Source organism: Cyprinus carpio, chromosome B7 (assembly GCF_018340385.1).
Source record: "Cyprinus carpio isolate SPL01 chromosome B7, ASM1834038v1, whole genome shotgun sequence".
NCBI lineage: Eukaryota > Metazoa > Chordata > Actinopteri > Cypriniformes > Cyprinidae > Cyprinus > Cyprinus carpio.
Window position 1 is genome coordinate 14,041,411 of NC_056603.1, and position 26,815 is coordinate 14,068,225.

Genomic DNA, 26,815 nt, shown 5'->3' on the forward strand with positions numbered 1-26,815 from the left:
TCTCTCCATAATTATGGCTCCAGTTGCTGAACTGCAGATTTTTTCCTCTGGTGTTTTACTGGACCCTGGATCAGATTCAACCATTTTTGTCAGCACTATGAGAAAGTTTTGTTTAAGATGTAAGCTGACAAAAACAACAGAAACCCAAGATTTCTCTCACACCGCTGAATACTTCAAAACCACATGATTACAAATATTTTAGTTTAAAGTTTTATTGAACATATCCACCTCAGTCTCCTGGTCTGTGTCATTCAGAAAACACTATTGTTCACAGGCACTGAGACACAAATCAAGGTGAGTTTTTATATGCTGATCTTTCTCATGTTGTTTGATTTTCACCATCAGATTTTTTCCTTTGTTCGTTTCCCCGCTTTTCTCTCTCTTACTCTGTCGCTCCCTCATGTTGTTTTGGTTTTCCACAGAATGAGATCCAGATGTTTTTTTGAAGTGCAGGAGGAGAGAGAGAGAGGAGGGGACAGGAAGGGGAAGGGGAAGGGAGGGACGAATGTGCAGTCCTTTAGCATACATACAGAAATAAAGAGGAAAAAAGAAGGTTAGAGTATGGAGCAAAAGTGTGTGAGGATGGCAGACTGGGGGCCTTTATGTGTCTTGGAGTGGGTCCTAACAGGATATGACAACGCTAAGGTTATGTGTATGACCTGGGGCTTTGGATACAGCAATACATTCCTGCTTCAAGGGAGAGATAGAAAGATTTGGACAAGCTTGATTATAAATGACACACAATTTAAAATACTCTGCTCACAAATGATATTTACCTTGATTTTCTTCACATATCTTATGTCTCTTTTTTATCTCATTCATGTCATGACACTCCTTTTTCTGGTTCATTAAAAAAGAGAAAAAAATAGTGATAATTTAAAGGAAAAATACCTATCAATTATTCAATTATTTTTAGACAATAAAAAGTTAATTCGTCTTCATAGTTTTAAATTCATGTAAATAAAAATTTCATAATGATTTTACAGATTTTAAGATGACAAGTCTGTAAAACAATCAAATATATACATAAAAGACATGGTAAAGAACTTGAAAAATAGGCCGTTGTAAAGTAGCAAAAATAAATGATGAAAGTATGGTAAAAAAAAAACGTTCTAAACCAGTTTTAATGTGTCTTTCATGGAACAAAAAGGAAATCTTTTTTTTTTTTACGTTTTTCAGTTTTAATAAAAATCAAAACTGCTCAGAGCTGAAGAAATGGCCAATGTACTGTCTCTGTATTAAAAGAATAATTATGAAATTACTCAAAATATTAAATTAAAAAAAATAAAAAACATGCAAGTGGTATGAGTTTATACCATGCCCTTCTACATAATTTTTTCAACATAATTCTGTGGCTGCTGATTCAGGCCTACTAATCTAATAGTGTTATATACAGGCATACACAGGGGAAAAATGGCAAACTAAAAATTAGAAATCTAACTTTAATTTAAACAAATGTATGTTTATGAATCAACTTAAATGTAATGGGTTAAATCGGGTAGAAATAGGTCTTTAAGGTAACAATTGCAGGTTACCACTTTTTTCCAGTACACACAAGATTGAACTTGCCATCCTCTGCTCCTCTCTTGACTTTTGTTCACCTCTCAGTCAGCAGTGTGTGGTAAAAAGTATAGTAATGTAGGTTACACAAAACACATATACACAGTCTGAACTGCAAGCAACTGTCCAGGCCACGTCCTGTTCGCCAGCTCAGCGTGTATGTGGGCGTTTGTGTACTTTTTCCCTGGCCGCCCCACGAGATCTCACCAAACCTGACTGCCAGAGCTCTCTCACACCACCATGACCAGAGCCAGACTTCCTGTCCTGTCCTTAGCTCATCTGTCCGTCCCAGGAACAGAGACATTGACAGTAGAAATCTAATATGTAGAAATAATATAAGGATGTTTTAGTAATCTACTTGCTGAACAAGTTAATAAGGGCAACCACAATTTCCAGAGATTCTAATTTTATTTTATTTTTTTGCAGGCAGAGAATTTGCAGGCATTTTGTCAGAAGGGCAAAGTGTGTCAGAGACAGAACAAAAGCAAGAAAAACAGAGTAATCATCAGTAATTTGACAAGTCCCTTCATGTCATCGTTATGCTGAACTGGCAATTTTTCAACTGATTAATACATGCTCACCACTGTACCTATTGAAAAAATCATGCAAAGAGCAACACAGTGAACGGTGATTCAAAGATGGGGGAGTAAGAGAAAGAGATTGGAAAGGGAGGGGACAGGAAAAACAGCTCAGAGATGTTTGTGGTGGGCCGTTCATTTAAAAGCATCATAAAAGAGAACAATTTTGCTGTGTGGAGAAATGAGGAGGGGGAAAGACGGGAGGGAAGCGGAAATGGCAGAGCGCTGTTTTTTTCTGACTCTGTCAGCTGGAACAGTTTTAGGACACTTCGAAGAGAAGCAAATGCTCCTCCTTCACTAAAAAGTACAGTCATCTGTCTCTCTGGTCCTTTGTTTTCTCAGATATGAGAACATGTAAAGACACTCATCAGTTTTCTATAACAAACATATTAACATCTATTCATATACATATATTAATTACTATATTAATATATTTACATACATGAACTGTAAGTTTCGGTCTTCATTCAGTTTCTATCAAAGCGTTTTCTCTTTTCAGAATTAGTGATGGGATTTTTCAGTGATTCTTCAGGTTACATTGTTAGCCAATAGGTGGACAGAAGTGGCTTTATGAGTTAGTCACTGAATCATTCAATGAACTGATTCATTTAAAAAGTTGATTCATCCAGGAAACAAATAAATTGTTTAGGAATTAAATGCCATGTGTTGCTTTTGTGTGTGTGTGTGTGTGTGTGTGTGTGTGTGTGTGTGTGTGTATGTGTGTGTGTGTGTGTGTGCGTGTGTGTGTGTGTGTGTTTTAAGAACTATTTGCATTGGGTGGAAAAAATCATTGAAAGTTACTGCCAATATTGTGTCTAAAATATAAGTTACCAAATATTAACTTTTGAACTGTTGCATAAAAGCCCCTTGCTATTCTAGTAACTTCTCAGAAAAGATCCAGGCCATCATTGCTTGAGCTAGCAACAGCAGATCTGTGGGTTAAGAAGGTTTAAGAGAGTAGTTTCACATAACAATATTCTTTGGGACACTGCCAATTTTTTTTTATCTTAGTTGCCCATTGAGCTGTTGTATATAAGCAATATCTTTATCTTGAATGTTGATTAACATTAAGATGTTAATAATATATGAATTAAAACTTACTGAACTTTCTCAAAACAGCTTAGACATTTCAGCACAAAAGCAAAAGTTAAAATTGTGTGTATGTAGATTTGATACTGGTGTGAAAATGTCTTTTTTAAGGTCCAGGAAAGAGAGAATAGTGTTAAAAAAGGAACTTTATTTCATTTTCATTTCCAAGTACAAAAAGTATGAAACAGGCAAAAAAATGTCATTCCTTTACATTTACACTATATCATTATCATTATAAATATCATTACCATTATCATTGTTAAAACTTCAGAAATGTCTAATACTGATGTATGCAGTGAGAAAACCCATAGCACCATTACGGTTCATAAATAATTCTTTATTTGTTTCTGCAAGGTGGAGAGCAAGAAAATCTCACCTCCAGCCTTGTTATAGAAACCGGATTTTTCCGCCTTTAAACCTGACATTAAAAGATCGGAAGCTAATTTGAAATAAGTCACATTCTGCCTGTGTCCAGCAGGACTTGAAATGACAATTAAAAATAGGTAAGACTACATATGGAGAACAATAATAACAATAACCATAGTTATAATAACAACGCCAATCATTAATGACATAATTAATCATGGTAAAATGTACCAAACACATTACAATAACAATATTATTTTAAGTTGAAACAGATGGACAGCTCTGCTCTATAGGTGTATTTCAAACTGGCCTACTCCAGAAGCTGCTCGGCTTCTCTCTCCCTGAACTTTGACCTGTAACCTTTGACCTTTCATGTACAGCAGGTCTCTATAGTCGAGCCGTACTTTGTGCAAATATCTTTGGTGAATAAAAGGTGCAAGGAAGGTCAATTATAACAGTCCTTCCATACTATTAATTCAATGGCAAAGGCACGTAATGGGGTGCAGGAGGTTTTCACTGGATCAGCAATGTAAAAAAGAAAAATCTGAGATAATGAAATACGTCAAAGTGAGATTGTTTAGAATAAAGAACATTTCAATCAAACAGCCGCCCGGCTGGAGTCAAGTTCGGTTCTGGGGAGGGAGATTTTCAGAGAGGAGAAAGGAGGGATTATATACTGAAAAGAAGGCTGAAGGAACAAAAGTGCATTTCACTGATAAACTGTAACCATGTAAGAGACAGAGGGGGGCTCTTGTCTGTCTCTCTTATCTCCCATTTTGGATTTTATTAATTAATGGCAGAGAAGTACATGTAAATAGAAAAACATACAATACATATCCTCCACTTTTTCATCTCTCCCTGCTTGCAGACCTTTACAGTCTGACATTCATTTTCACTCCATCCTAATAACATTTTTCCCATTCAACATCTTTCCAAATGCCATCTACTTGTATCCCTCTTTCTCATCTCTTCCCGTGCCTTTCGTGTTCATCTCTAAACCTTGTCGAGCAGAGAGCGGTGACAGTAGAGGAGGCGTCGAGGAGTGCCGTAGCGCCGGAAGAACAGCAGAGCCCCCAAAGTGACAAGCACACATGCCAGAAGAAAGAGAGGGATGACAATGGTTGCGGCTCCTCCCATGACTCCGCCCTCTGACTTGTCCACTTCGATGATGAGCACTTCCTCATCTGTGCCAATCCTCTTCTTGGGCTCCTCTCCTTCACAGCCCATCCAGTCAGTCAGGACCGATTTGGGGTAGCCTGGCTCCACCTTCAGATGCTGGTTGTTAAACTTCCAGTACTTATTGGCTTTGTAGAAGTAAGTGTGGGCTGAAAAAACGTGGAAGAAGCTGATTCAGTAAAAGTGGATCTAAATTTCTAAACCTAGTAAAAGTTCTTTATAAACAGATAGTTTGGGTTTTGGCTTCTGTTAGGTCAATACAGCACTCCAGCCATATATTTACACCTCAAAAGTTTGAGGTCAGAAAGATTTTTATTATACTTTTATATACTTTCATTTAACAAGGATACATTTAAACTGATCAAGATATTTATAATCAAATCAAATGAATTGCTGTTCTTTCTATTCATCAAAGAATTCTGAAAAAAAAAGGATTCTTGGTTTCCACAAAAATATTATGCAGTACAACTGTCTTTAACATTGATAATAATAAGAAATGTTTCTTGAGCACCAAAGCAACATATTCGAATGATTTCTGAGGAATCATGTGACACTAAGACTGGAGAAATGATTGCTGAAAATTCAGTTTAGTTTTGCCCAGTGATTTTTTGGGGGATTTTGGTAAACAGGACAGTGAAGAACCCAAGGGAAGAAAACAGAAGAACAAATGCTGCTGTACCTCCATCTCCGCTCATGAAGGCCCCTTTGATATTATCTGGTACTCCTTGCCATACACTGATGGGTTTGGGGTAATCTGGATCCACAGATCTGCTTTTCTCATTGAAACGGTAATATCTGAGAAAACAGAAATGAATGCCATGAATGACAAATTATAAAAAAAAATTAAAGGGAGAAGTTCACAAAATAGAAGAGGAAGCATTTTTTTTTACCATATGATCCAAAATCATTGGATTTATAACCAGACACTGAATAAGACATGGTGAGTAACACCGGAAACGTACTTGGTTCCTCTAAAGAAGTAAGTGTTGCCAGTGGGTGTGTAGAAAACAGCGGCATCCAGCTTGTCTCTTGGTAGGCCTGTGCCAAGCTCCTTGAAAGTCTTTGGATAACCTTCCTCCATTTTGGCCTCATTGAACACCCAGTACTTATCACCTACATAGAGGACAGAAAAACAAGCATTATTGCAATTTGTGACACATATTAAAAGCAGAGATGCAATGCAAGGTGAAAAAATACAGAAGATGGACGCACCTTTGAAGAAAACAAACTTTCCATCAGATCGTTCGTAGGCTGCATTGATTGAGGGAGGCAGTCCCTTCCAGAAATGTCCAATGGGCATGGGATAGCCCTGCAGAGGTTTACCATCACGCATTCTCCAGAACCACTTTTCCTGTGGAGTAGAGAGGGTGTAAATATTAAAAACACACAAAACATACGGTATGTACACACAAATTTAATTTGCACTCAGTTGTACCTTGAAGACGAATATCTCTCCCCGGAGAAAAGCGATGGTGTCGAAGTGTCCCTCACATATGTCAGGGCCAAAGGAAGGCCGGTCTGGACTGCGGGTGGGGGGCCGGGGTGCCGGAGGCTGGGGCACATCACTAGAGCCAGCACCTGATGAATCACACAGGTGAGCATCGGGGTCATTAGAGTTAACTAAAACTAAAAAAATATCAAATAATCATTAATTATGAAACAAAATCTAACTAAAATACAATAAAAACTTGATAAAACATGTTTATTACAGTTAGTTGCCGAAGCGACTTTTGTCATTTTTAACTTGATGTACTCAAATAACTAAAAATGAAATAAAAATGACAAAAAATGACTTATACACATAAAAAAAGACTAATAAAAATTCAAAAACAAACAAAAAATATTAAAATTAAACTAAAATGAAAACAATTGAAATAAAACTTATTCAAAATATAATAAATACTAAACACCAAAGAGTACACATTTCAGTAGATTATTTGCAGTTATTCATAAAATGCACTACCATATTTTGAATAATGCATTATTTTAATTAAACTTTTTTGCTGTTTAAATACACATAGATTTTCAAAACCAGAAACAGATATTAACAGATATTATTTATAATATTTATTTTTTCATCTGACATATCATTGTTTAAATGTCTTCACAAAACTTGACTTTACTGTAAATGATTTAGATAGAATGTGAAACATTCTGACATCTACAATTTTTTTCTTAATGATTTTTAGCAATTTTATAATTTTATATGATCTTTCATCTTATACATTATTTTTATGTTGGCTATTCTTTTGAATGAATTTATACAATTTGACATATTTTTCTAAATGACTTGGCTTGTAATATGAACATAATAATAAATAAATGAAACTAAATGCATTTATGCAATGTAACTGACTACCGTATATTTGCTGGATCCCCCGTCTGTCATCATCAGGCAGCACAAAGTTCTCAGTGTCCATCCACTGGTAAAACGGAGCCATGATGGCAGAGGGATCGCCTGAGTGCTCCAAACCCAGAGCATGACCTAATTCATGCACCGCCACCAGGAACACATCATTACCTGAAAGAAAGGCTCTAAATATAAATTATCACTGAATTTACAAGCCCTGCCTGAAGTTTGCTCGGCTGACAGACACATTTCCACATTCTCTTATTCTCTGCTCACCTCCCTGGTCAACGTTGCCTGTTGTCCAAGGCTCTGCGGCGTCAAAATGGGTATCACCTCCAATACCGTGACCTGGGAAGTACGCGTGGGCCAAGAAACCTCCCTCACCGTCAAATGGGGTGCTGTCTCCGTGAAAGCCTTCCGCAAAGTAAAGCATGATATCTGCAAACTTGTCCACCTTGCCATTGATTTGACTGTATGGGATTTCACGGAACTTGAGTGGCGTCACAGCTTCCCAAATCTTGAAGGCTTTCCTGATGGCCTCATGTGTGGCTTGTTCACCCACTTTAGGAGTGTAGTTCTGGATACTGAGAAGAAAACATTTGTGTTTATTTGCTAAATGTGCGTTTGTGTCTTTTAGGAAGGAAGTGTAGAAACTGGATTTTTTTTAAATATGTTCATATAATCTGATAACTTGTTTCACTTTGGAAAAAGAAGAACCAGACTAATGTTCTAAAGATGTTCTAAAGTGTATCCAGTTACTATCTATATACAAAGTGTTAATGGCAGGTGTATAGAGGGCCACAGTTTATATGCATTAAATGTATTATTAATGTTCTCTTTAGTTTGTCAAATAGAGTTCCATACCTGAAAGTGATTTCTTTTTTTTCCCATTTTAGGCCCTGGATGACATAGCGCTTCTTTCGTAAGTTGCTCTTCAGTTCAGAGCCAAATTTATCTGGAACTCCACACCTTGGCCGCTGCATGGCCCTGACAACATCATGTTAATGCAAGACATAAAGTCACTCAATAATCTATGACTCAGTCACTAAAGAAAACAGTTGCAAATCAAATGTTTAAAAGGTTAGTCCACCCAAAAATTTAAATTCTGTCCATTTTTTTTTTACATCTAAATAATGATCAACACACAAACATACACATTTGGTATACATGGAAGCTTAGTGAGAACCAATAATATCAGTTCTTTTTATTGATTGATTGATTCATATGGATTAGTTTTGGGACAATTTTATAACCTTTTTGGATCTTTTATGTTCTGCTTACCTAGACTTTTAAGTAAAGGGACAGAAACCTCTCAGATTTAATGAAAAATATCTTAATGTGTGTTTTGAAGATTAAACAAATCTGGGTTTGGAATGACATAAGGATGAGAAAATAATGATGTCATTTTTATTTTTGGGTGAACTCTACCTTTAATGCTCTATCAGGTCATACTCCATCCATTTGTGGTTAAACACTGTCATTAGCATACCTATAATATAACTATTGAGTTATGCATTGCACATTATTTTAAAATGGTTATAATTAATAAATTAGAAATGTATGAGACAGATTGGGCTAGACTTACGTGAGAGTAGCTGGATCCATAGTGCCAGTGACAGTGAGGCCATAGAACTTCTGCATGGTGGATATCGCAGTGGTGATGGATTTAGGAGAGCGGATTGCCTGAGCCCGAACATCGCCAGGAGGAAGATACCCATACTGCTGGAGCCATGCCTGAGAGAGGATGAACGCCACATTAGCACACATGCAGCTACCCTACAACGCCTTTTTATCACTGTAATGAACCAGACTCAACAATGAAGTGGTAAAGTGCAGAGACACACAAAAAAAGTTTCTCTGGAAAACATCACTTGTGTCAGAGCATGAAATAGCACAGGTGTCAGTGCTGTCACTGCTTTTAAGGTGACCTCAACGAATTAAAGGTTGGGCTGAATGTTTTTGAAGTGTACTCGCTGTTCCAAATGTCTCAGTGCAGCACCACATCCACATGACATGCTGTCTGAATTTATAAAATGTAATTGTACACAAACCTGCCAAAGTCCACAAACATCAGTGACGAACCACAGTGCAAACACAAAGCTGTGTGTTAGTGTGTGTGTGTGTGTGTGTGTGTGTGTGTGTGTGTGTGTGTTTGTGTGTGTGTGTGTGTGTGTGTGTGTGTGTGTGTGTGTGTGTGTGTGCTTATGACCTGATTAAACTTTTGTGGGTAAGAGAGTGTGTGTGGATGCTCCAGAATCTTAAAGGCTTTAACTGTGGAGTGTGTGTTGTAACTGTGAGTAACGGTGTGTCTGAGACTTTATGACCCTAATTTAACTTTAAGGATGTATGTGTGTGTTTCCAACCTAGTTATAATTTTGGGGGTATATTTGCTGAAGAAAAGTCACCAGAATTTCACTAAATCTGACAAAGCCTATCTTGGTTACAAAGAATATATACCTACATATTATTTGATATACTGTATTTATATACTTCAAAGAATATATATATATATATATATATATATATATATATATATATATATATATATATATATATATATATATATATATATATATATATATATATATAACTGTATGCCTTTTTTTAAACTGTAAGTTTATATTCAATTATATTACATTTATATTTATATAGGGACCAAATTGTCTCCAGAAGCTAACTAAACCCAACAGCCAATTTGAAATTAGTCATTCATAAATGTATGTAAAGATGCCCTTTTTTGTTTAAAAAAAATAAATTTTTAGGGCTACCCATACTTGGGTAAAGACAGACCAGACTGACTTTGAATTAGAACAGTTTCTTTTTTCTCACTCTTTCTGACTTACAGAAATAAATAATGAGAACATAAAAGGAGAGAAAAAGGAACACTAACTTAGAATGAAACAAATAAAATCTAAATATATCTCAAAATGTACAACTAGACAGACGACAATGGTAATGTTATTATGTAGCTTTTATGTGTTGTTTTTTTGTAAGCTCTGCTTATAAACTTAAACTCAAAAAACATGTTTGGTTTATAGTCTTTCTTAAGCAGGATGTTTATTTGTAATAAAAACAAATTGATCAAATCTAAATAATAATAATAATAATAATAATAATAATAATAATAATAATAATAATAATAATAATAATAATAATAATAATAATTTATTATTAATTATTTTTTTTGTATTCTAGAGGGATGTGTCCTCTTCATGTCTATGGTAGTTATGGCCCTGATTATAGCTATAGCTGTAAACTAATGGGCTTATCTGGGCTGTTAACACAAAGCTTACATGTTTAGGAGTGACTGTCTGTTAGACTCAGTGGTAAATGTCTCATTTTAAGGATCAGACAGTCAGTGTCTCCATTCCAACCACAAAGAGTGTCAGCAAAAATTACAAGCAGTTTTCAGTAATCCTTGTGACCTCAGACTGCCTCCCTTTCTTCTTTTCTTTCTTACTTCTGAACAGGCAAGAGAAAGAAAGAAGGAAGAGCATGATGGAAGAGAAACGACATACTTTCAAGTTTACAGGACCGGTCGAGGAAGTCTAGATTGGGATAACACGATAGTGTACTGTTAACCTGGTCACCCTTTGCTCCATTTTTCTTTCTCTCAGTCTGTCATATAATTCGTCCTTTTTGTATGAGTGCTTTCTGTGTGTGGTGGCTCCGCTGTGGTGACGCACCCCGTTTTATTAAAAACACTGAAAACGTTTCCCTCTCTCTCTCTTACTCCCTCTGAAGGCCACTCTTCTCCCTCCCGAAAAGCCTCAGGTCTCCTCTTAATGCTGCCAGCAATCCCAGCATGCTCCGCTGGCTTGGAACTCCCAGCGGTGGCCGTCAAAGGTTCTATTTAGAACGTTCCCCTGACTGAGGAAGAGCGAGTCACTGTGTGGCCATGCATCAGCTATTACCATGCAGACAGGTAGCCTTTATGTAATAATCAAGACAGACGCTGCTATCATGCACAGGTCTGGGAACAGATTTTAACAGTAACCATTAACTAACACAGGATAGTGACTGGCAGGTTCAGAAGATGTGAGGTTAAGTGTAAGCACATGCTATGACATCACTGCCGCAAATGCCAGCAAGGCTAACACATGCTACATTAAAAATATATAGCTCTCCTTTAAAACTAAATAAACGTTAGGTGCTTCCTGAGATGGCTGTTTCTGAAAAACAATTTCATCATTTTATGGTGTTGCAACATGGGAAAACACATTCCATTTTGGGAAGAGGAACATGTTGTTTTTCTGGTAGGCTGTGTGCAGTTTTAACACTAAAAAAAAAAAGAAAACTGTGCACAGCCCACAAGGCCACAACTATCCTGATCTCTGATTCTTATAGTTTCTCCGCAGAAAGTATTGCTGTCAAACTTTCCACGCTTACGGGGGAAAAAGCTGCGTTTATGATTTTAACAGCTGATCTGCTGCTCCTGAGGTATTAGAGGGGGAAGAAAAGAGCAAACTATAACTAAAGAGAGAGAAAAAGAAGTTGAAGGGGAAAAAACTGAGATTTTAGAGATTAAAAGTAAATTAGAATTCTAAAGACAAAGGGTAGAAGAAAAGGAAGAAGAAAAAGAAGAAAAGGAGGGCAGAGGTGAGTCTGAATGCACGACAGAAGGACTGAGTCAGTCGTTCCTCCTTGTCTGTGCCAATGGAAAAAACAGAAAATTTTAGACATTAGTGCCTGCGTCTCACTCTGCATCTTCACGTGAAGGATCAGATCACTGACCCATTTAACTGAGCAAATGAACTAATATTAATATATTCTCATCTCTACAAAAATCATGCAAACTCCAGTGTCTCTCATTCACTATTAATCTGAGAACACAGCAAAGTTTACTACCAATAAGATTAAGTGAATTGTCTAATTCCAGCATTTAAAGATGCATGAGATTATCATCCATATTTAATTCACATAATGATTTATATACTGCAGAACTGCATAATTTTCCCATGGAAATAAAACAGTTATTAAAAAGAGAGATTTTGTTGTTGAGTTTATTTGTTTTGCATCTTATTAAACATCTAAACTGCATTTCATCCATATTTAAGCGTCAACTGATGAAGGTCTGAAAGATTTAACAGAGCTTCAGCAGATGCTTTGCATCTGTAAAACTACTTAAACAAATACATCATCTCTCATCTATGGCCTGGAGAGGGGGGCAATACCCAGCTGTTTTCCATAAGGAATAAAACCGAATTTCTTTCTTTCTTTCTTTCTTTCTTTCTTTTTTTTTTAGTACAGTATTCAAAACAACAGCACCTGTAACAACAGCACAAGTGCATGGCTGTTGTCTGAGGGATTGTTAAACCCTGGCAATTCCTGGAAAAGTCATAATATACCTAATGTAATGCATTTAGTTAATTCGTTCAGAATTCCTAGAAGAAATTTAAAAAAAAAATGGTTGGGAAAATTTTTTGTACGTCACAAAAAAAAGTCACTTCTGTATGGTAAAAGCATATTAATAGATATTGTATTAAAGGTAAACCAAAAGTCTGAAGAGTAAAACTTTGCATCTGTGATTTAACCTTTTGTGCAACCTTTATCTTTGATCACGCGACTCTCACATGAGGAGACTGTTATCGTCTTGGAAAACTTTAGTGGAATCTGCAGAGCTGAATTTTTTCCATACTATCCTTGGGTACATCTCTCAACCATTTCAGAAATTTGAAGGAGTGTGAGAGTAAGGAATGAAGGGATATGACTAGAGACATTTATTAAAATATCTTAAATCCTCGCTTTGATCGTGTTTTCTTTATTTTAGGCCATTAAGATTTCCTGGCTTGCATCTGTGACAGAGACGCCAAAACGTCCTGAAAAACAGTCAGTCGTTCTCTCCCACTCACAGTTATGTGTCCAACAGACATGCAGGCCTGTTTCTGAAGCAGACATTAGGATGCCTCTGGGTCTATAAACAAACTGATATATCTACTAATATATCTACTTACCCATTTTTCAGTTAAAGGAAATACAAAAGTAAAACATGAACCTAAAGATGCAGGACAGACACCACAAAACTAGACTTGCGCCACTTTAATAACTAACCCTCTCTAGCTAAATAGGAGCCCTGGAGCCTCTGACTCACTCCTGTTTTGTTTTAACCTGATATTTAGGGGTCTGAAAAGACACAGCTCTTCTCATCTGTATTCAGCAGTGAATTATGAGGTACACGAATACACTTCATGAAGGAAATCCTGATACGCGGAAACATCTGAGCGCATCTGTGTCCAACAATGCAGGCTTGACAGACAGTGGAAACACACACACACACACACACACACACACACACACACACACACACACACACACACACACACACACACACACACACACACACACAGTACTGTAAAAACAGTCGATATTGTGTTACCTCTGGTCTGACTTCTTTGTCACTGGTCCCACTTTGCACCAGAAATACGCTGGCGAGGGCGAGTAACGGCTGGAGTTTCGCTAACATTCCTCAATGCGCGAGACTACTGAACTCGGGACACACAAAAAATGCTCTAGGCACCGTTCTTACAGTTTTCTCGTTTAAGTTTCTCCAGCAGATTCTCTTGATTCAGACCATTCCAATAGTGAAAATGTTTCCTTAAAACTCAAAAAGTACAAAAAAAATAAAAACATAAACACTGACTTTTCCTAACCTATGAAGTATGAATAATCATTATTAATGAAAGGTTTTCCTAAAGTAAAAATGGATCCCAAAAAGAGAAAACTATCTTCAGAGGTGAAATATATTTGTCTTAGTTTTGCTCTATATTCTCATCTTGCGTTTTCTTTTGTCTGCTGATCTTTCTCTCTGCACGAGCGGCTTCGGTGTCAGATTGGAGACGTGGTTGTTTTACGTCCCTGCGCTAACTGGGAGGAGTTAGGAGAAAAGACCCTGCAGATGTGCATTTTTCCCAGTGTGCGAATTATTCAATGACTTTCAGGCGTAGGTTGAGTTTTAAGCGAGTTTCATTCTATGTCCGATACAAGCAAAGTGGCCTTTGCACAAGGAGTATTTTCTTTGCACAAGGAGTCTGACAACAGCCAGTGCTCCACACAGAGATCTAATCTCATCATCATCCAGTCTGTCTGGAAAGACATGAAAAAGTATTCTTCATGTCATTCCAGACAGACTGGATGATGATCAGATCAGATCTCTGTTTGGAGCACTGGCTGTTGTCAGACTCCTTGTGCAAAGAAAATATCACTGGATTATTGCAATTAATGGCAAAATGAATGTTTGGAAATGTAAACTGATATTTCCTGCTGATACACTCTTAAGAAAAATGGTTCTAAACAGTACCAGAAAAGGGTTCTTCAGCTTGTAACAATAGCAGAACCCTTTTTAGTGCTAAATAGAACCATTTTTATAGGATTCCATAAAGAACCATGCTTTGAAAATGATATATAGGACCTTAACGGTGTTATAAATAACCTTTTTAATTATAGTTTATTTTCATTAATATTAGTATATTAATTAATTATCTGTATATATTATTTTTTAATTTAGTTTTTTACGCCTCTGTCTGCTTGGGGGGCAGCTGTGGCCTAACGGTGAGAGATTTGGACTTGTAACCAGAAGGTCGCAGGTTCGAGTCTCGGTGCTGGCAGGAGTTGTAGGTGGGAGGGAGTGAATGAAACAGCGCTCTCTTCCACCCTCAATACCCATGCTGAAGTGCCCTTGAGCAAGGCACTGAACCCCCAGTTGCTCTCCCCGGGCGCTGGATCTATAGTCTGCCCACTGCTTCCGGGTGTGTGTTCACGGTGTTTTTCACTTCTCACTGCTGTGTGTGTACACTTGGATTTAAATGCAGAGCACCAATTTGAGTATGTACTGGGTCACCATACTTGACAAATGTCACGACTTTCACTTTCACTTTCACTTGGTATTACAATATCCTGTGGTGTCTGTTAGGGTTTTACATAAAAACAACAACAATGTGTCAGTTAGGTACTTTTATTTTTTAATGACATGTGAATTTGTACCAAAAATGACAGTGCTCTAACAACAGTTATTAAAAAGAAAAAAGAAAGGAAAGAAAGTTGTGACATTTGCCAAGTATGGTAACCCATACTCAGAAGTGGTGCTCTGCATTTAACCCATCCAAGTGCACACACAGACACACACACCATGAACACACAACCCAGAGCAGTGGGCAGCTATTTTGCTCCAGCGCCCGGGAAGCAATTGGGGGTTCAATGCCTTGCTCAAGGGCACTTCAGCCATGGGTACTGAGGGTAGAAGAGAGTGCTGTTCATTCACTCCCCACCCACCGACAACTCCTGCCAGCACCAAGACTCAAACCTGTGACCTACAGGTTACAAGTCCGACTTTCTAACCATTAGGCCACAGCTGCCAAAAGAGCATTCCCTGACCGGGAATCGAACCCGGACCGTGGCAGTGAGAGTGCCGAATCCTAACCACTAGACCACCAGGTAAAACAAAATAGAAACTGGAAATAGTGAAATGAAGACCAAGTTCCAGTGAAATACAGTATTTTCGTAATCCTCTATGAGGGCTGCAAGTCCATCATTCTGTATATTTTGGTGTGATTGAGTGGCCGTTTCTCTCTGCAGATGATGAGGTTGTAGGATGTGACAGCATCTAAAATACACAATTGAGTTCAGAGTTACAATGTAAAAACAAAACAAAAAAAGGACCATAAATTAAATTTTTTTGTTACTTCCTTAGTGGTGAAGTGGAGAGAAGTATCCTTAACTGAACAGTGCTGGTCACATTTACCTGTTCTCTTAAACTGAAAAAAGACATGATTTACATGATACTCACATTTCACTGCTGGTTATTCTCTATATAATCATGCATGTGACAAATAAAAATCCTGAATCTTGAATCTTGAATTTGTAAGAAACCAGTTACAATTTGAAAGTTAAAAAATTATAGACATTTTAAGAAAGAAATCATTTACCTGCTGAGAGTGTGTTGACAGTCTAGCTGAACTCCAGAAAATCAGTAGGCCTAATGAGCCGTCTTTTTATGAGTGTGGCATCTTTTGGAAAAAAATAAGTAATTATATAAAAAAAATTCTAACAATATGGATTATAAATTCAATGTCTCTGTTACTTAATTAGTGGAGAAGAAGAGTATCCTCAGCCAGAGCGGCTCACACTTGAAGAAGAGAAAAGAACATGTTTGTTTGAAAACCAGATACACTTTGAAAGTTAATCTATCCAGTATATATTTAAACACAAAAACTTAAAATGCTTCCACAAACACATATAGACCACAATTTTGTTCTTACTGGCAAACTGGGACACTTTATTTTAAATAAAACAATAACAGTTTATTGTAAATGTAATTTAAAAAGCATAATACCAGTAACTCTAAAAATAATTTAACAAGCCTTTTAATAAATCATAATCAACATCATCAACAACAACATAATAATAATGATAATAATTATATATTCAACTGACAGTTTCACTGATTTGACCTCTTCCCTGGCTGCTGTCCCTGACCTATATTCTTACTTTTTCTGTTATGCTACTATTTTCCCTGCCACTGGATGCAGAAACACTTTTATAATAATTGTTATTCTTGCGATTATTATTTTTTGAATATCATAATATGTGTATAAAGTGGCTGCGTTGAAACTTTTTAAATGGTAGTGTACTTAATACCAATGTTGAAAATAGTAGTGTACTTACATCAACCTATGGCAATGCTGAAAATAAAGCGCTAAATGACATCTGGTGTTGAAAGCGGAACATTACAAGCAGAAAGCGGCGTGCACAGCGTCACAGAGACGTAGATGGGTGGCGCATTGTCTCCTACACACGAACCAGAACTTACGGAAGTGTCTGAGACCGAATGTCAACAAAAGAGAAGGAGAAAAGGTATGAAAAAGAAGAAGTTATAAAACAATATTACCCGTGAAACGAAACAATCTCACTTCGAATATTTTATATCATGGCACCAGCTCTTAATAGTGCCCTGTTATGAAGTAAAGGAAGTAGCAGGAAGCCAGCTAGCGTTAGCTAAAATCAGGCGAGTTGAGAAAGCCTGGCTAGAAGAAGTCGGAAACCAAACTTTCGGAGCAATGCGTTAGTTTAGACGCTGGTCGTCTGGCCTATTACTGTCGAGACGTAAGGAAATGCCCTTAAATATATGTCTTGGCTATATGTGTGACATGTCACTTAATAGTTTGACTGTTTTGTATCTAAAGATTGCAGTGCTAACGTTAGAGTTGCGTCGGTTGCGTCACTGTTGAGAAAAGAGCGAGACAGGAAGTCATCCTTTCTCAAGACGTTTACGCGTTTTTATTAGTCAATCACAGACTATTTTCATGTCGAAGTCATATGTTGACATTTGTCTAGTAACGCCAATGAGTTTCTGATTGAATCAGAAAACCAAAAAGCGAGCATCGCACTGAGCTCCAGGTGTCAGTGTTTTTTTTTTGTGTGTGTGTGTCTAAATGATGGTAGTTTATGGTGTTTATTTTTTTCTTCACAGCTAAACACTTCCAACAAGACGCTTTGGTGTAGATGGCGCCTATAATTGTGGCGAGCTGATGGATCTACCGATCATATTTTTTCCGTAAATTGTATTTTATTTTGTGTTTTATGAGACAACGACAGTCATTGGCTTGTAAGAATGTCTGTTTCCCACAGCCTTTGCGTTTTAGCTGTTTTGTTTTTATCAGGTAAGATGTCATGATTTTGTCCTTGAGTGTGTATCAACAAATGTCTTATTGAACAAATGTCTTATTGTACTGTATATATCTGAGGAAGACTTTTCATGTAGTTCAAAAAAATTGACCTTGCCTTAACCAGAGGTTACCTATGGTGACCTGAGGGTCAAGCTAGGTAGACAAAAGGTTGATTGTATTTACATTGTGATAATTGGCATTAAACAACATTTAGCAATCCTTGTCTTTTATGTGATCAACTTTTGTGTCTTTGCTCTGGCAGTTTCTTGCACGTTGGAGCTGGCCTTCGGTGCTGGTAAGTAAGAGCTTGACATGTCTTTGTTTATATTTCAGTCTGAACACTCGTTTTAATTCACACACAATGTCCAAGTTAAAAATACAACATTCCTAACCAGAATAGTCGTTTAGAGGAGTGAAAATATTGCATAAAGTATTTAATGGAAGAAAAAAAAAATACAGAAAGCTGCTTGGTTTAAAAGTGACTTCTGTGTGCATCAACTATGCAAATGACAGCAGACAATGGACCTTTTTTCCCAACGTGACTGGTGTTTACTTCCTGCTTGATAGCTTGGGGGTCTTTAGATGTTTTTAATATATTTAAATGCTGAGTATTTTGTTGTTTTAAATGCCTTTCAACCTGCTTTTCATGTCCGAACTATGTTCTCGAAGAACTCCAGTAAATCAGATAGCTTGTTTATTGTGATGATTTCACATAGAAATTTAGGTTCAGAGCGCAATTTTAAAGATGCCTTTGCTTTAACTGTCAGTTTCAGGTCATTGTGATCATTCGCCCAAAATACTAAAATCCAGACAAGGAGAGATTCGTAACTCTGCCCACCATGCCTGGTCTTCCCGTCCACTCAACTGCAGTTGGTTGATAACCTCAAAAGTTGGGGAGCGTGTCATCATCAGGTACCAGCAGAATTTTATTGCCATTTTTTTGTGATCTTTGATACACCAGAAATCAAAGCAGTAACACTTTTTTTAACAGTGTCTTTGTTAAATGTGTTACATGTATTTGCAGTAATAACAGTAAATTACTCATAATTACAAGCAACTAACAACCCTAAACCACATCTGGTTACACTTTATTTTAAGGTGTCCTTGTTACAGTGTAATTGTAAATGTAAGTACTATTAAGTAATATTAATTAACTATAGGTACTTACTTACTATATGGTTAGGATTAGGGTTTGGCGTAGGGTAGTCTCGTGTAGTCAGACCTTCAAACTGACAGCTGAAGGTCTGGAATCCATGGCAGCTTTCTTTGGCCAAGACCTGCCCATGAGGCAGTTTGACCGACATGTCAAAAATAAAGACGTTATAATAAAGCGTAACCATTAAAGCTTTTGTGTTTCATGATACTGTACAGATATGCATGTAAAATGTGAAAGTCAGCTCAATGATGAGTGTGTCTTACTTTGTAAATAAGTGAATAAATGGCATTTGCTGTTAACAAGGTGAGAAATTGCTTTGATCTGTACAAAGTAAACAGTCACTTTAATGTGTCATTTCCTTTGTGTCCATCTCTTTTGGACACAAGTTTTTCCCAGTTTGAAATGAGATGTGGGCAGGAATGGGTGTCTGTGGTTCCTCTCACTGGCTCTCCATCCAAATTCTGCGGTTCCCAGCTTCCAGCACCATTTGAGATATCAGGGGGAAACATTACAGTGACACACCACTTCTTCCCTCATATCTACCCAGTAGCAGGGTTCCAGCTTTCATATATTAAAGGTAGAGTGCGACACGTTAAAGGAAAATGTTTACGTTTCCTCTCCTCTCACTGTCTTCATCCGGAGAGACTGTAAAATCCTATTTTTTTTGAATAGTTAACTTTTTGGTAAGCGTTTAACTGGGTTCATTTATCTTTTCCCAATTTCTCCAGACTCAGGTCCCTGTTTTCCAGGCGAATTTGAATGTTATAGTGAACGTTGTCTCCCTGCATCGTGGCGCTGTAACGGACGGGTCGAATGCCTTGGTGTGGGTGATGAGCTTGGCTCTGACGAGGATGAATGTAACAACGTTAGCCCTGAACCACCCATAGATGATGTATGTGGGGGATACTTGGATGCATTTTATGGTTCGTTTACTCCCCCTGTACAAACAAGACATCCGGTGGAGTGTGTGTGGACGGTTGACCCCAAGGATTCACGACCACTGAAATTAGAGCTTCAGCAACTGGAGCTGGGTCCTGGAGACATGATCACAATCACAGACCAGCCCCACGGCACAGGCAACATCATTAAAACAGTGAGTTTCACACTTTTTTTTGTGTGACAGATGATGTAGCTTGATCAATGCAGATTCATCTATCCCAGTCTTTTTGTTTCTTTTAACTTTCATTTCACTTCAACCTTTGATAATATGTCTTGCACCCCCTCTCATTGGCTATTACAGATCAACGCTGTGTCCAATAACAAAGCAGTAGAGGTGGAGTCCCACACCGGCTTGCTTTCGCTGATTTACCGTATGGAGCCTTCAATGGAAGGGCGGGGCTTTAATGCAACCTATCGCATCAAGGATTACTGCCTTCCATGGGAAGAACTTTGTGGAGGATCAATGGGAGGCTGTTATACCGCAAAGCAGCGTTGTGATGGACACTGGGACTGTCCTGAAACTGGCTTGGATGAGGAAGCATGCTGGGGCTGCCCGGCTGGGCACTTCCTCTGTGGGATGGGAGGAATTCACCAGACAGGACGAACAGTGTGTTTCTCGATTCATGATCGTTGCAACTACCAGCTTAATTGTGCGGATGGGACTGATGAAAGAGAATGTACCATCTGTCAGCCTGGGACATTTCACTGCGACAGTGACAGGTTTGTATATGTGCATAAGTATACACTACAGTACCAAAAAAAAAGGGATAGTTCACCAAAAATAAATAAATAAATTCTGTCATCATGTTTCAAACCTGGATGACTTATATGCTTTTACACAACATAGAAGGTATTTTGAATACTGTTGGTAATAGGGATGTCAACGATTAATCGATGATCGATTAATTGTCGATAAGAGATGCAATCGATTAAGGCTGTCGATGGTCGGTTAACCGATTTAATGTTGGGCTGCGTGCGGCTCATGCGCAGAACACGTGCGAGCGGCTGTGAGTGGCGGTGACGGTAGCAGTAAAAATATCATCATTCATTCACAATGTAAAAAATAAGCTTTTAATGTGATTTAAACTTTAAAGTACATTAAAATAGAAACAACATAAAAGTTCTTCAACATAAAAAAACAACAGAAATGTAGTAACTAAGTCATTTCATCAGATAACTGTTTCATATCGTGCGCTTTGCAGGGCTGCGGGACACAGGACAGGACAGATAGTAACGTTATTCATTCCTTCAACTTGTTAATTCGTTCCTATGACTTATTAATTTGTGGCAATTGTCCATGTTTCATTAATTTTTGTTCCCTAAATAACCCATGATTTAAGTGAAATAAGGGAGCAAATTAATAAATCGAACGAATTCTTAATTCATGATATCTTTCATTTCCTTTCCCATGTTTACCACAGAGATGCGAAAACAGTGATTAAAAGTGAAAGATAATAAAATAAACCTGCGAAATTAGAGGGTTACACTGTGAAGATTTAGGAAAAGAAACAATGACTATATATTATTGAATTTGTGGAAATTCGTGACCAACCGGCAAACCAGAACAAAGCCGCGTAAATGAAGACTATGGCTCGAGCGCATCCAGAGGCATGCTCGCGATCTAACATTTTCCTATTATTCCTCTAATAAACAAAGCTTTTATACCACACTTGTCATAATCAGAGCTTATAATTTGTAAATAAATAATTGCTGGATTCAAAACAGCGATTAATAGGCGCTGTGACAGACACGATACGTTTTCCCACGCGCATTCAGTGATGTCACTACGGTGACGCCGAGCATCTCTCACAAGTTTCTGCATTGACCTAACTAGGCACAGGCTCTCGAGCCCTGGGACAAAATGGGATGCTTTAAGAAAAATGTAATTGGCCCAAAATAAAAATAACAATTTGTTTTCTTGATGTTTTTTTTTTTTTTTATTTAAATATGCGAAATATATCTGACTTCAATAATTAAGATAACGGATTTAAAACAGAAGTGTGGCTGCGCTCCACAAGTTCACGGAAAGAAAAAAAAAGGATGACAACGCATTCTGTTTGTTTGCTTTATTTTACAAGAGCACAAATCTTCTGTTTTTATTGTGAGTGTGCACAAATGAAAGCAAACACTTTTGCGGAAAAGGTTTTTTTATTTTTATTTTTATTTGTATTTTTATTTTTTTTATGTCTCAGCTGTTTCGATCGCGCCGGAGCCTGCTGCACACGTATATTCTAGCGATTTAAACTCACATCGCAGTCTGTTCATTATCAAAATAAAATAGTCAACTAAAGATTTAAAAGGTCACACCAGTCAGTTTAAATAGACCGTACCGGTCTAATCTGCTGTTATGCCAAGGACGTTTGTGCTCACGTGAAGAGGATTATCTTTTCCGTCTATATGCGAATGCATGTAAAGTACAAGCCTAGTTTACATTATAAATAATAGTTTAACATTCAAATGCATTGCGAATATGGAAACATTTTGATTTATGCCGAATGAGACATGAGCAATAACCTCCAAATAAATTTAGCCAAAGCCGCGCCGCGCTCGCTCGTCCTCGTCTGCACGCACGATCTGATGCACTGTATGCCGGGTTTTTAAAAACCAATAGGCCTACCGGACCGCAAAAATCTGACATTTTCTAGGACAGAATCCAGCAGGATCAAATTAATGTGAGTAACAGTGTTTTGCTGCAGCAGCGCCGATGTAAGCAGTTCACTTAATGCGCAGCGCAGTCACACGCGCGCCACAGTTACGTTTGGGATAATTTTATTTTAAATGCCATAATGTTAGTTGAAAACATTGCAATTGTGTTTTAAAATACAACAACGAGCACCACAAAACCATTTAAAGAGGCGCGTTCAGCGGGATTCCGTCATCCGTGTGGGATTGGAAACGGTCAACAAAGTAAAATTACCTCAAAAGTATTGCGCGCTCTTTTCATTTTATGAAATCATCATAATCACATCTATTCATTTTAGAATCCTGCTACTAGCATTTTATTCAGACTTAAACCCCTTTAATTCAAGCGAGAAAGCGTTTTGTGTGTGCGTGTGGCTTTTGCACATCCTGTCATGCCGGTGACTGCGTGCCTGCAATAGACGCATTTTTGCAGCATTATGGTTAACGATTAATCGATTAATTGATCGTTAATTTAAACGACGATCGATCATGGAAATAATCGAAATTTGACATCCCTAGTTGGTAACAAAGTTGTTTTGGTCACTAGTGACTTTCATTGCATGAACAAAAAATACTGAGATGTTTCTCAAATGATCTTCTTTTATGTTCCATACTTTGTTAGGCCATTGTTGCCTAAACATTCAACACAATAATAGCTTTAAAATATCTTTTGGCGCTATTTTCACAGCCAAATTTAGTTTGCAATTAATTTGATTAATCGCAGCGCCATGTCATTAATTAAATAAAAAAGTTTAATTAACTGACAGCCCTAATGTGTGTGTGTTTATATATATATATATATATATATAATATCATAATATCGTTTATTTTTAAAATGTAACTTGTGTGATGGCAAAGCTGAATTTTCAGCATCATTAATCCAGTCTTCAGGGTCACATGATCCTTCAGAAATCATTGTAATATGGTGATTTGTTGCTTAAGAAACATTTATTATTATTATCAATGTAGAAACAGTTGTTCTGCTTAATGTTTTTGTGGACACATGATTTATTTTTTACAGTTCTTTAATGAGTAGAAAGTTTAAAAACAACATTTATTTCAGCATTTTTTTTTCTTCGTTTTTTTGTTTGTTCCTTGCTAAATAAAAGTATTATTTCTTTTAAAAATATTAATGACCCAAATCTTTTTAATGATAGTATATATTTTTTCCAACCATATGATGGCCTCTGTGTTTAAAGTCTTGCAATGTTTAATAATTGAAACAGGTGTGTGTTTGAGAGCTGGCGCTGTGATGGACAGGTGGACTGTAAGGACGGCACAGATGAGCTTAACTGCACTGTGACCCTGCCCCGGAAAGTCATAACCGCAGCTACCGTTGGAAGCCTAGTTTGTGGACTTCTGCTAGTCATTGCAATGGGCTGCACCTGCAAGCTGTACTCCCTACGCACTCGAGAGTACAGGTAAAACAATCTAAACCAGATAATAACTATGTAATATTAGATGAATTTTCCAAATAAAATGATTCTACAACAACGTCAGTGATTTTTTTTTTTTTCTTTTTAATAAGATCAGAATGTCATTATGTGGTGTATTATGTTATAATAGTAGCTTTTATTGACAGTATTTCTGTGTACTGTTCTCTTGTTTTCTCAGCATGTTCGCACCAATCACTCGGCAAGAGGCTGAACTGATCCAGCAGCAGGCCCCGCCCTCTTACGGTCAGCTGATTGCTCAGGGAATCATTCCCCCAGTGGAAGACTTCCCTACTGAGAACCCCAACGAGGTAGTAGGCTAGGAGCCCTCTTAACTGTTTTATTGCATCAAGCTTGAAAAAAAAAACATGCAGTTTATCACATTTTAATATGATAATTTATTATTGATTATACATAATAATTAATAACATTTTAATACAATCTTATAAAGGTATATATTATTTAAAGAAATTAACATTTTTAAGCAACTTTTAACTGCATTAAATTGAAAAATGCAAATACATTTATAATATTTGATGATCAAATGATTAAATACTGAACTTTTTAATTTTCTTTTCATCCAAGAGTCCTGGGAAAAATATATCATTAAGTAGTTGCTTAATATATATATTAAATATATTAAACAGGTGCCAGTTTTCATAATTGATAATAATAAAAAAAAAGTTACTTGAGCACCAAATCAGCATATTAGAATAGTTTCATGTAGGATCATGTAACAGTAATGGCTGCTGAAAATAAGTTTTGCCATCACAGCCATAAATTACATTTCTAAATATATATTAAAATAGCAAATAGTAATTTTTAATTGTAATGATATTTGACAGTATTATTGTTTTTACTGTATTTTTGATCAACTAAATGCATCCTGAGTGAGCATAAGAGACTTTTATAAAAACATTTAAAAACAAACAGTAGTGTTTATAGCCTAGGTTCTCTAATTTGTGGATTTTTGTTGAATTTTTCACTTTTGCTTGTTTTCGTTTCCACAATTCACTTTTTCTCTGTTTTCCAGTCTGCCTCACTCTCCCTGAGAGGAATACTACAGCTCCTCAGGCAAGACAATGCTTCCACTCTACGGCGGAGACGCAGGCCTCGGTTTGTCCGCAGAGCTATGCGGCGCCTACGAAGATGGGGCTTAATTCCTCGACCTGCTCCTAGGACGACACAGACCACCGCCTCTTCCTCCCAACAGACAGAAGCCGCTAATTCTAGCGCTGAGCCCAGTCAGTCAAGTCCTGGAGTCTCCTCAGTGGCTACCGGAGCAGCCAGTCAGTCCTTGCCTCAAAAACTGGCTTTATCCCAACAGACAGAAACACAGCAGCAAGCGGAGGCTCCTCCTCCTCCTCCTCCTCCCCCACCTCCTTTCTCTGTCCAGCCAATCGAAATCACTGAAACACAACAAACCCCACCTGTCACTGCGCCCCCAAGCAGCCCTTCCCTGGCATCTCTCTTCCACAGTCTGGGGTGGAACATTTCTCGTTTCAGACCCTCCCCGTCCCCTACTTCTCTTCCTCTCTCTGCATCCCCCTCTTTTTCCTCTTCTTCCTCTGAAGATGAAGTGCTGCTGATTCCTCTCTCTGATGACACAACCTCTGAAGATGATGTGCCCATGCTAACATGAGCGACTCGTTCTCTCTTGTCCTTTCTGTTTTTAGTCTCTTCATCTTGTTCTCTCTCTCCTGCCTTTCTCTTTTCAGCACGTGAGCGTCACCATGTTTGCTTCTTGTGCTGGCTTGGTGCCTTAACTTGTATTAGAGCATCTGTTTTCCTGACCTATGAGAAAAAGTATTGCGTTAATGTGTGTCAGAAATATTTGACAAGCGACTGTGTGTGAACAGATGTGTGGGTTGTGCACTTATCTAAAGTGTGGATAGACGAACATTTGCACAAAGAGTCTCCCCCAGCTGGCTTACGAAATGTTCCTCTGTATGATCCTGTGCAGCGATATTGGTTAAAAAGATTGATTTTAGTTAGAATAGCTTTTTTTTTTCTTTTTAATCTGCAGACATGGTTGTGTGATGATGTGCATACATGTGAGTTTACCTCATAGTGCTACAGGCCACATATTTTGTGTGTGTTCCTCAGAAGTGCCTTTGATTGAGCTTCCTGTACATCACTAGACAGTATGTGACTGCATATGTGCTTGCACGTAGGGCCAAACACACTTGCACAAAAGTTTACACATAGATGTAGAACTCACCCTCGCTATGTATATGGTAGTGCATGGCAACTGTGGCAATAACTTAATGATAAAGACTTGTGTGTTGTGAGGGACTGAGTGATTGTGTGTGTATGTGTTAATGAGAGAATGAACTAGCTGAAAGTGGTAAGCCACTCAATTTAGACAATCCTTCTTGGAGGTTTCACTCACACCTCCATATGCACCACCAACCAGAATGACATCACTATATCACAATAACTTGAATATGTCTTACATAATGAAAAATTTAGATTTCATACTTTTCTGGCTCAGTGGATAATAAACGGGCAACCAGTTGTAGTGCCATATCTATAGTCACTTTGTTTCAATTGCTGGTATGATCTGTCATTTCACTCCTTTTACCCTGTCGATGTTGATTTTAATCCATGTATTTTTCAGTGCTGAAATGTTGAACTCTCATCTGCTGAATGGTGATTGCATTAGAAAGACATAGGTGGGAATTATCTTAATTGATGATGGTTGGATGAATTTCACTGTATATATTTGCTAAACCATCTGAAAAATCTGCAGAGATTAAAATGATTTGCACTTTTATTCTTCCTTGTGTGATTTAATGTGTCTACTTTAATGTTATGGTTTAGTT

General features: G+C 37.5%; 2 protein-coding genes, 1 long non-coding RNA gene and 1 other non-coding gene across 7 annotated transcripts; 1 reads left to right on the plus strand and 3 right to left on the minus strand.

Moving 5' to 3' along the window:
* Positions 1 to 3,355: 3,355 nt before the first annotated feature.
* On the minus strand, positions 3,356 to 13,955 carry mmp14a (matrix metallopeptidase 14a (membrane-inserted)). 2 transcript variants are annotated; one of them, XM_042727359.1, is made up of 10 exons: positions 13,496 to 13,955; positions 8,705 to 8,853; positions 7,984 to 8,106; positions 7,396 to 7,703; positions 7,129 to 7,290; positions 6,205 to 6,347; positions 5,982 to 6,120; positions 5,732 to 5,882; positions 5,449 to 5,564; positions 3,356 to 4,918 (listed from the first exon to the last, which is right to left on the minus strand). In XM_042727359.1, the coding sequence occupies exons 1-10, from the start codon at positions 13,580 to 13,582 to the stop codon at positions 4,587 to 4,589; spliced, it is 1,710 nt and encodes a 569-aa protein (XP_042583293.1). In that variant the 5' UTR covers positions 13,583 to 13,955; the 3' UTR covers positions 3,356 to 4,586. The 2 variants fall into 2 exon arrangements, with proteins under 2 accessions (XP_042583293.1, XP_042583292.1); XM_042727358.1 differs by having other exon boundaries at positions 7,126 to 7,290.
* A 1,217-nt stretch (positions 13,956 to 15,172) lies between these two features.
* Positions 15,173 to 16,825, minus strand: LOC109060086. Its single transcript, XR_002012686.2, has 3 exons — positions 16,041 to 16,825; positions 15,857 to 15,869; positions 15,173 to 15,718 (listed from the first exon to the last, which is right to left on the minus strand). It is a non-coding gene; the product is annotated as an uncharacterized LOC109060086 (long non-coding RNA).
* Positions 15,481 to 15,552, minus strand: trnae-cuc. The gene has a single exon. It is a non-coding gene; the product is annotated as a tRNA-Glu (tRNA).
* A 4-nt stretch (positions 16,826 to 16,829) lies between the features above and the next one.
* lrp10 (low density lipoprotein receptor-related protein 10) lies at positions 16,830 to 26,766 on the plus strand. Of its 3 annotated transcripts, none has more exons than XM_019077227.2 (10): positions 16,831 to 16,968; positions 17,585 to 17,774; positions 18,043 to 18,075; positions 18,548 to 18,692; positions 19,323 to 19,513; positions 19,665 to 20,029; positions 20,177 to 20,595; positions 23,784 to 23,978; positions 24,172 to 24,301; positions 25,024 to 26,766. In XM_019077227.2, exons 2-10 carry the CDS (start codon positions 17,726 to 17,728, stop codon positions 25,630 to 25,632), a joined length of 2,136 nt encoding a protein of 711 aa, XP_018932772.2. In that variant the 5' UTR covers positions 16,831 to 16,968; positions 17,585 to 17,725; the 3' UTR covers positions 25,633 to 26,766. The 3 variants fall into 3 exon arrangements, with proteins under 3 accessions (XP_042583287.1, XP_018932772.2, XP_042583286.1); XM_042727352.1 differs by lacking the exon at positions 16,831 to 16,968 and adding an exon at positions 17,080 to 17,217; XM_042727353.1 differs by lacking the exon at positions 18,043 to 18,075 and having other exon boundaries at positions 16,830 to 16,968.
* The last annotated feature ends 49 nt before the right edge of the window (positions 26,767 to 26,815 follow it).

Excerpts from the sequence above, each read along its gene's own strand:
- mmp14a (XM_042727358.1), bottom strand. The coding sequence starts at position 13,582 with ATGTTAGCGAAACTCCAGCCGTTACTCGCCCTCGCCAGCGTATTTCTG. Across the intron at positions 8,854-13,495 it reads ACAAAGAAGTCAGACCAGAG|GCATGGCTCCAGCAGTATGG; the intron begins GTAACACAATAT and ends ATCCTCTCTCAG. Across the intron at positions 5,565-5,731 it reads TACTTCTTTAGAGGAACCAA|ATATTACCGTTTCAATGAGA; the intron begins GTACGTTTCCGG and ends CTGTTTTCTCAG.
- lrp10 (XM_019077227.2), top strand. The coding sequence starts at position 17,726 with ATGTCTGTTTCCCACAGCCTTTGCGTTTTAGCTGTTTTGTTTTTATCA. Across the intron at positions 17,775-18,042 it reads AGCTGTTTTGTTTTTATCAG|TTTCTTGCACGTTGGAGCTG; the intron begins GTAAGATGTCAT and ends TTGCTCTGGCAG. Across the intron at positions 20,030-20,176 it reads CAGGCAACATCATTAAAACA|ATCAACGCTGTGTCCAATAA; the intron begins GTGAGTTTCACA and ends TGGCTATTACAG.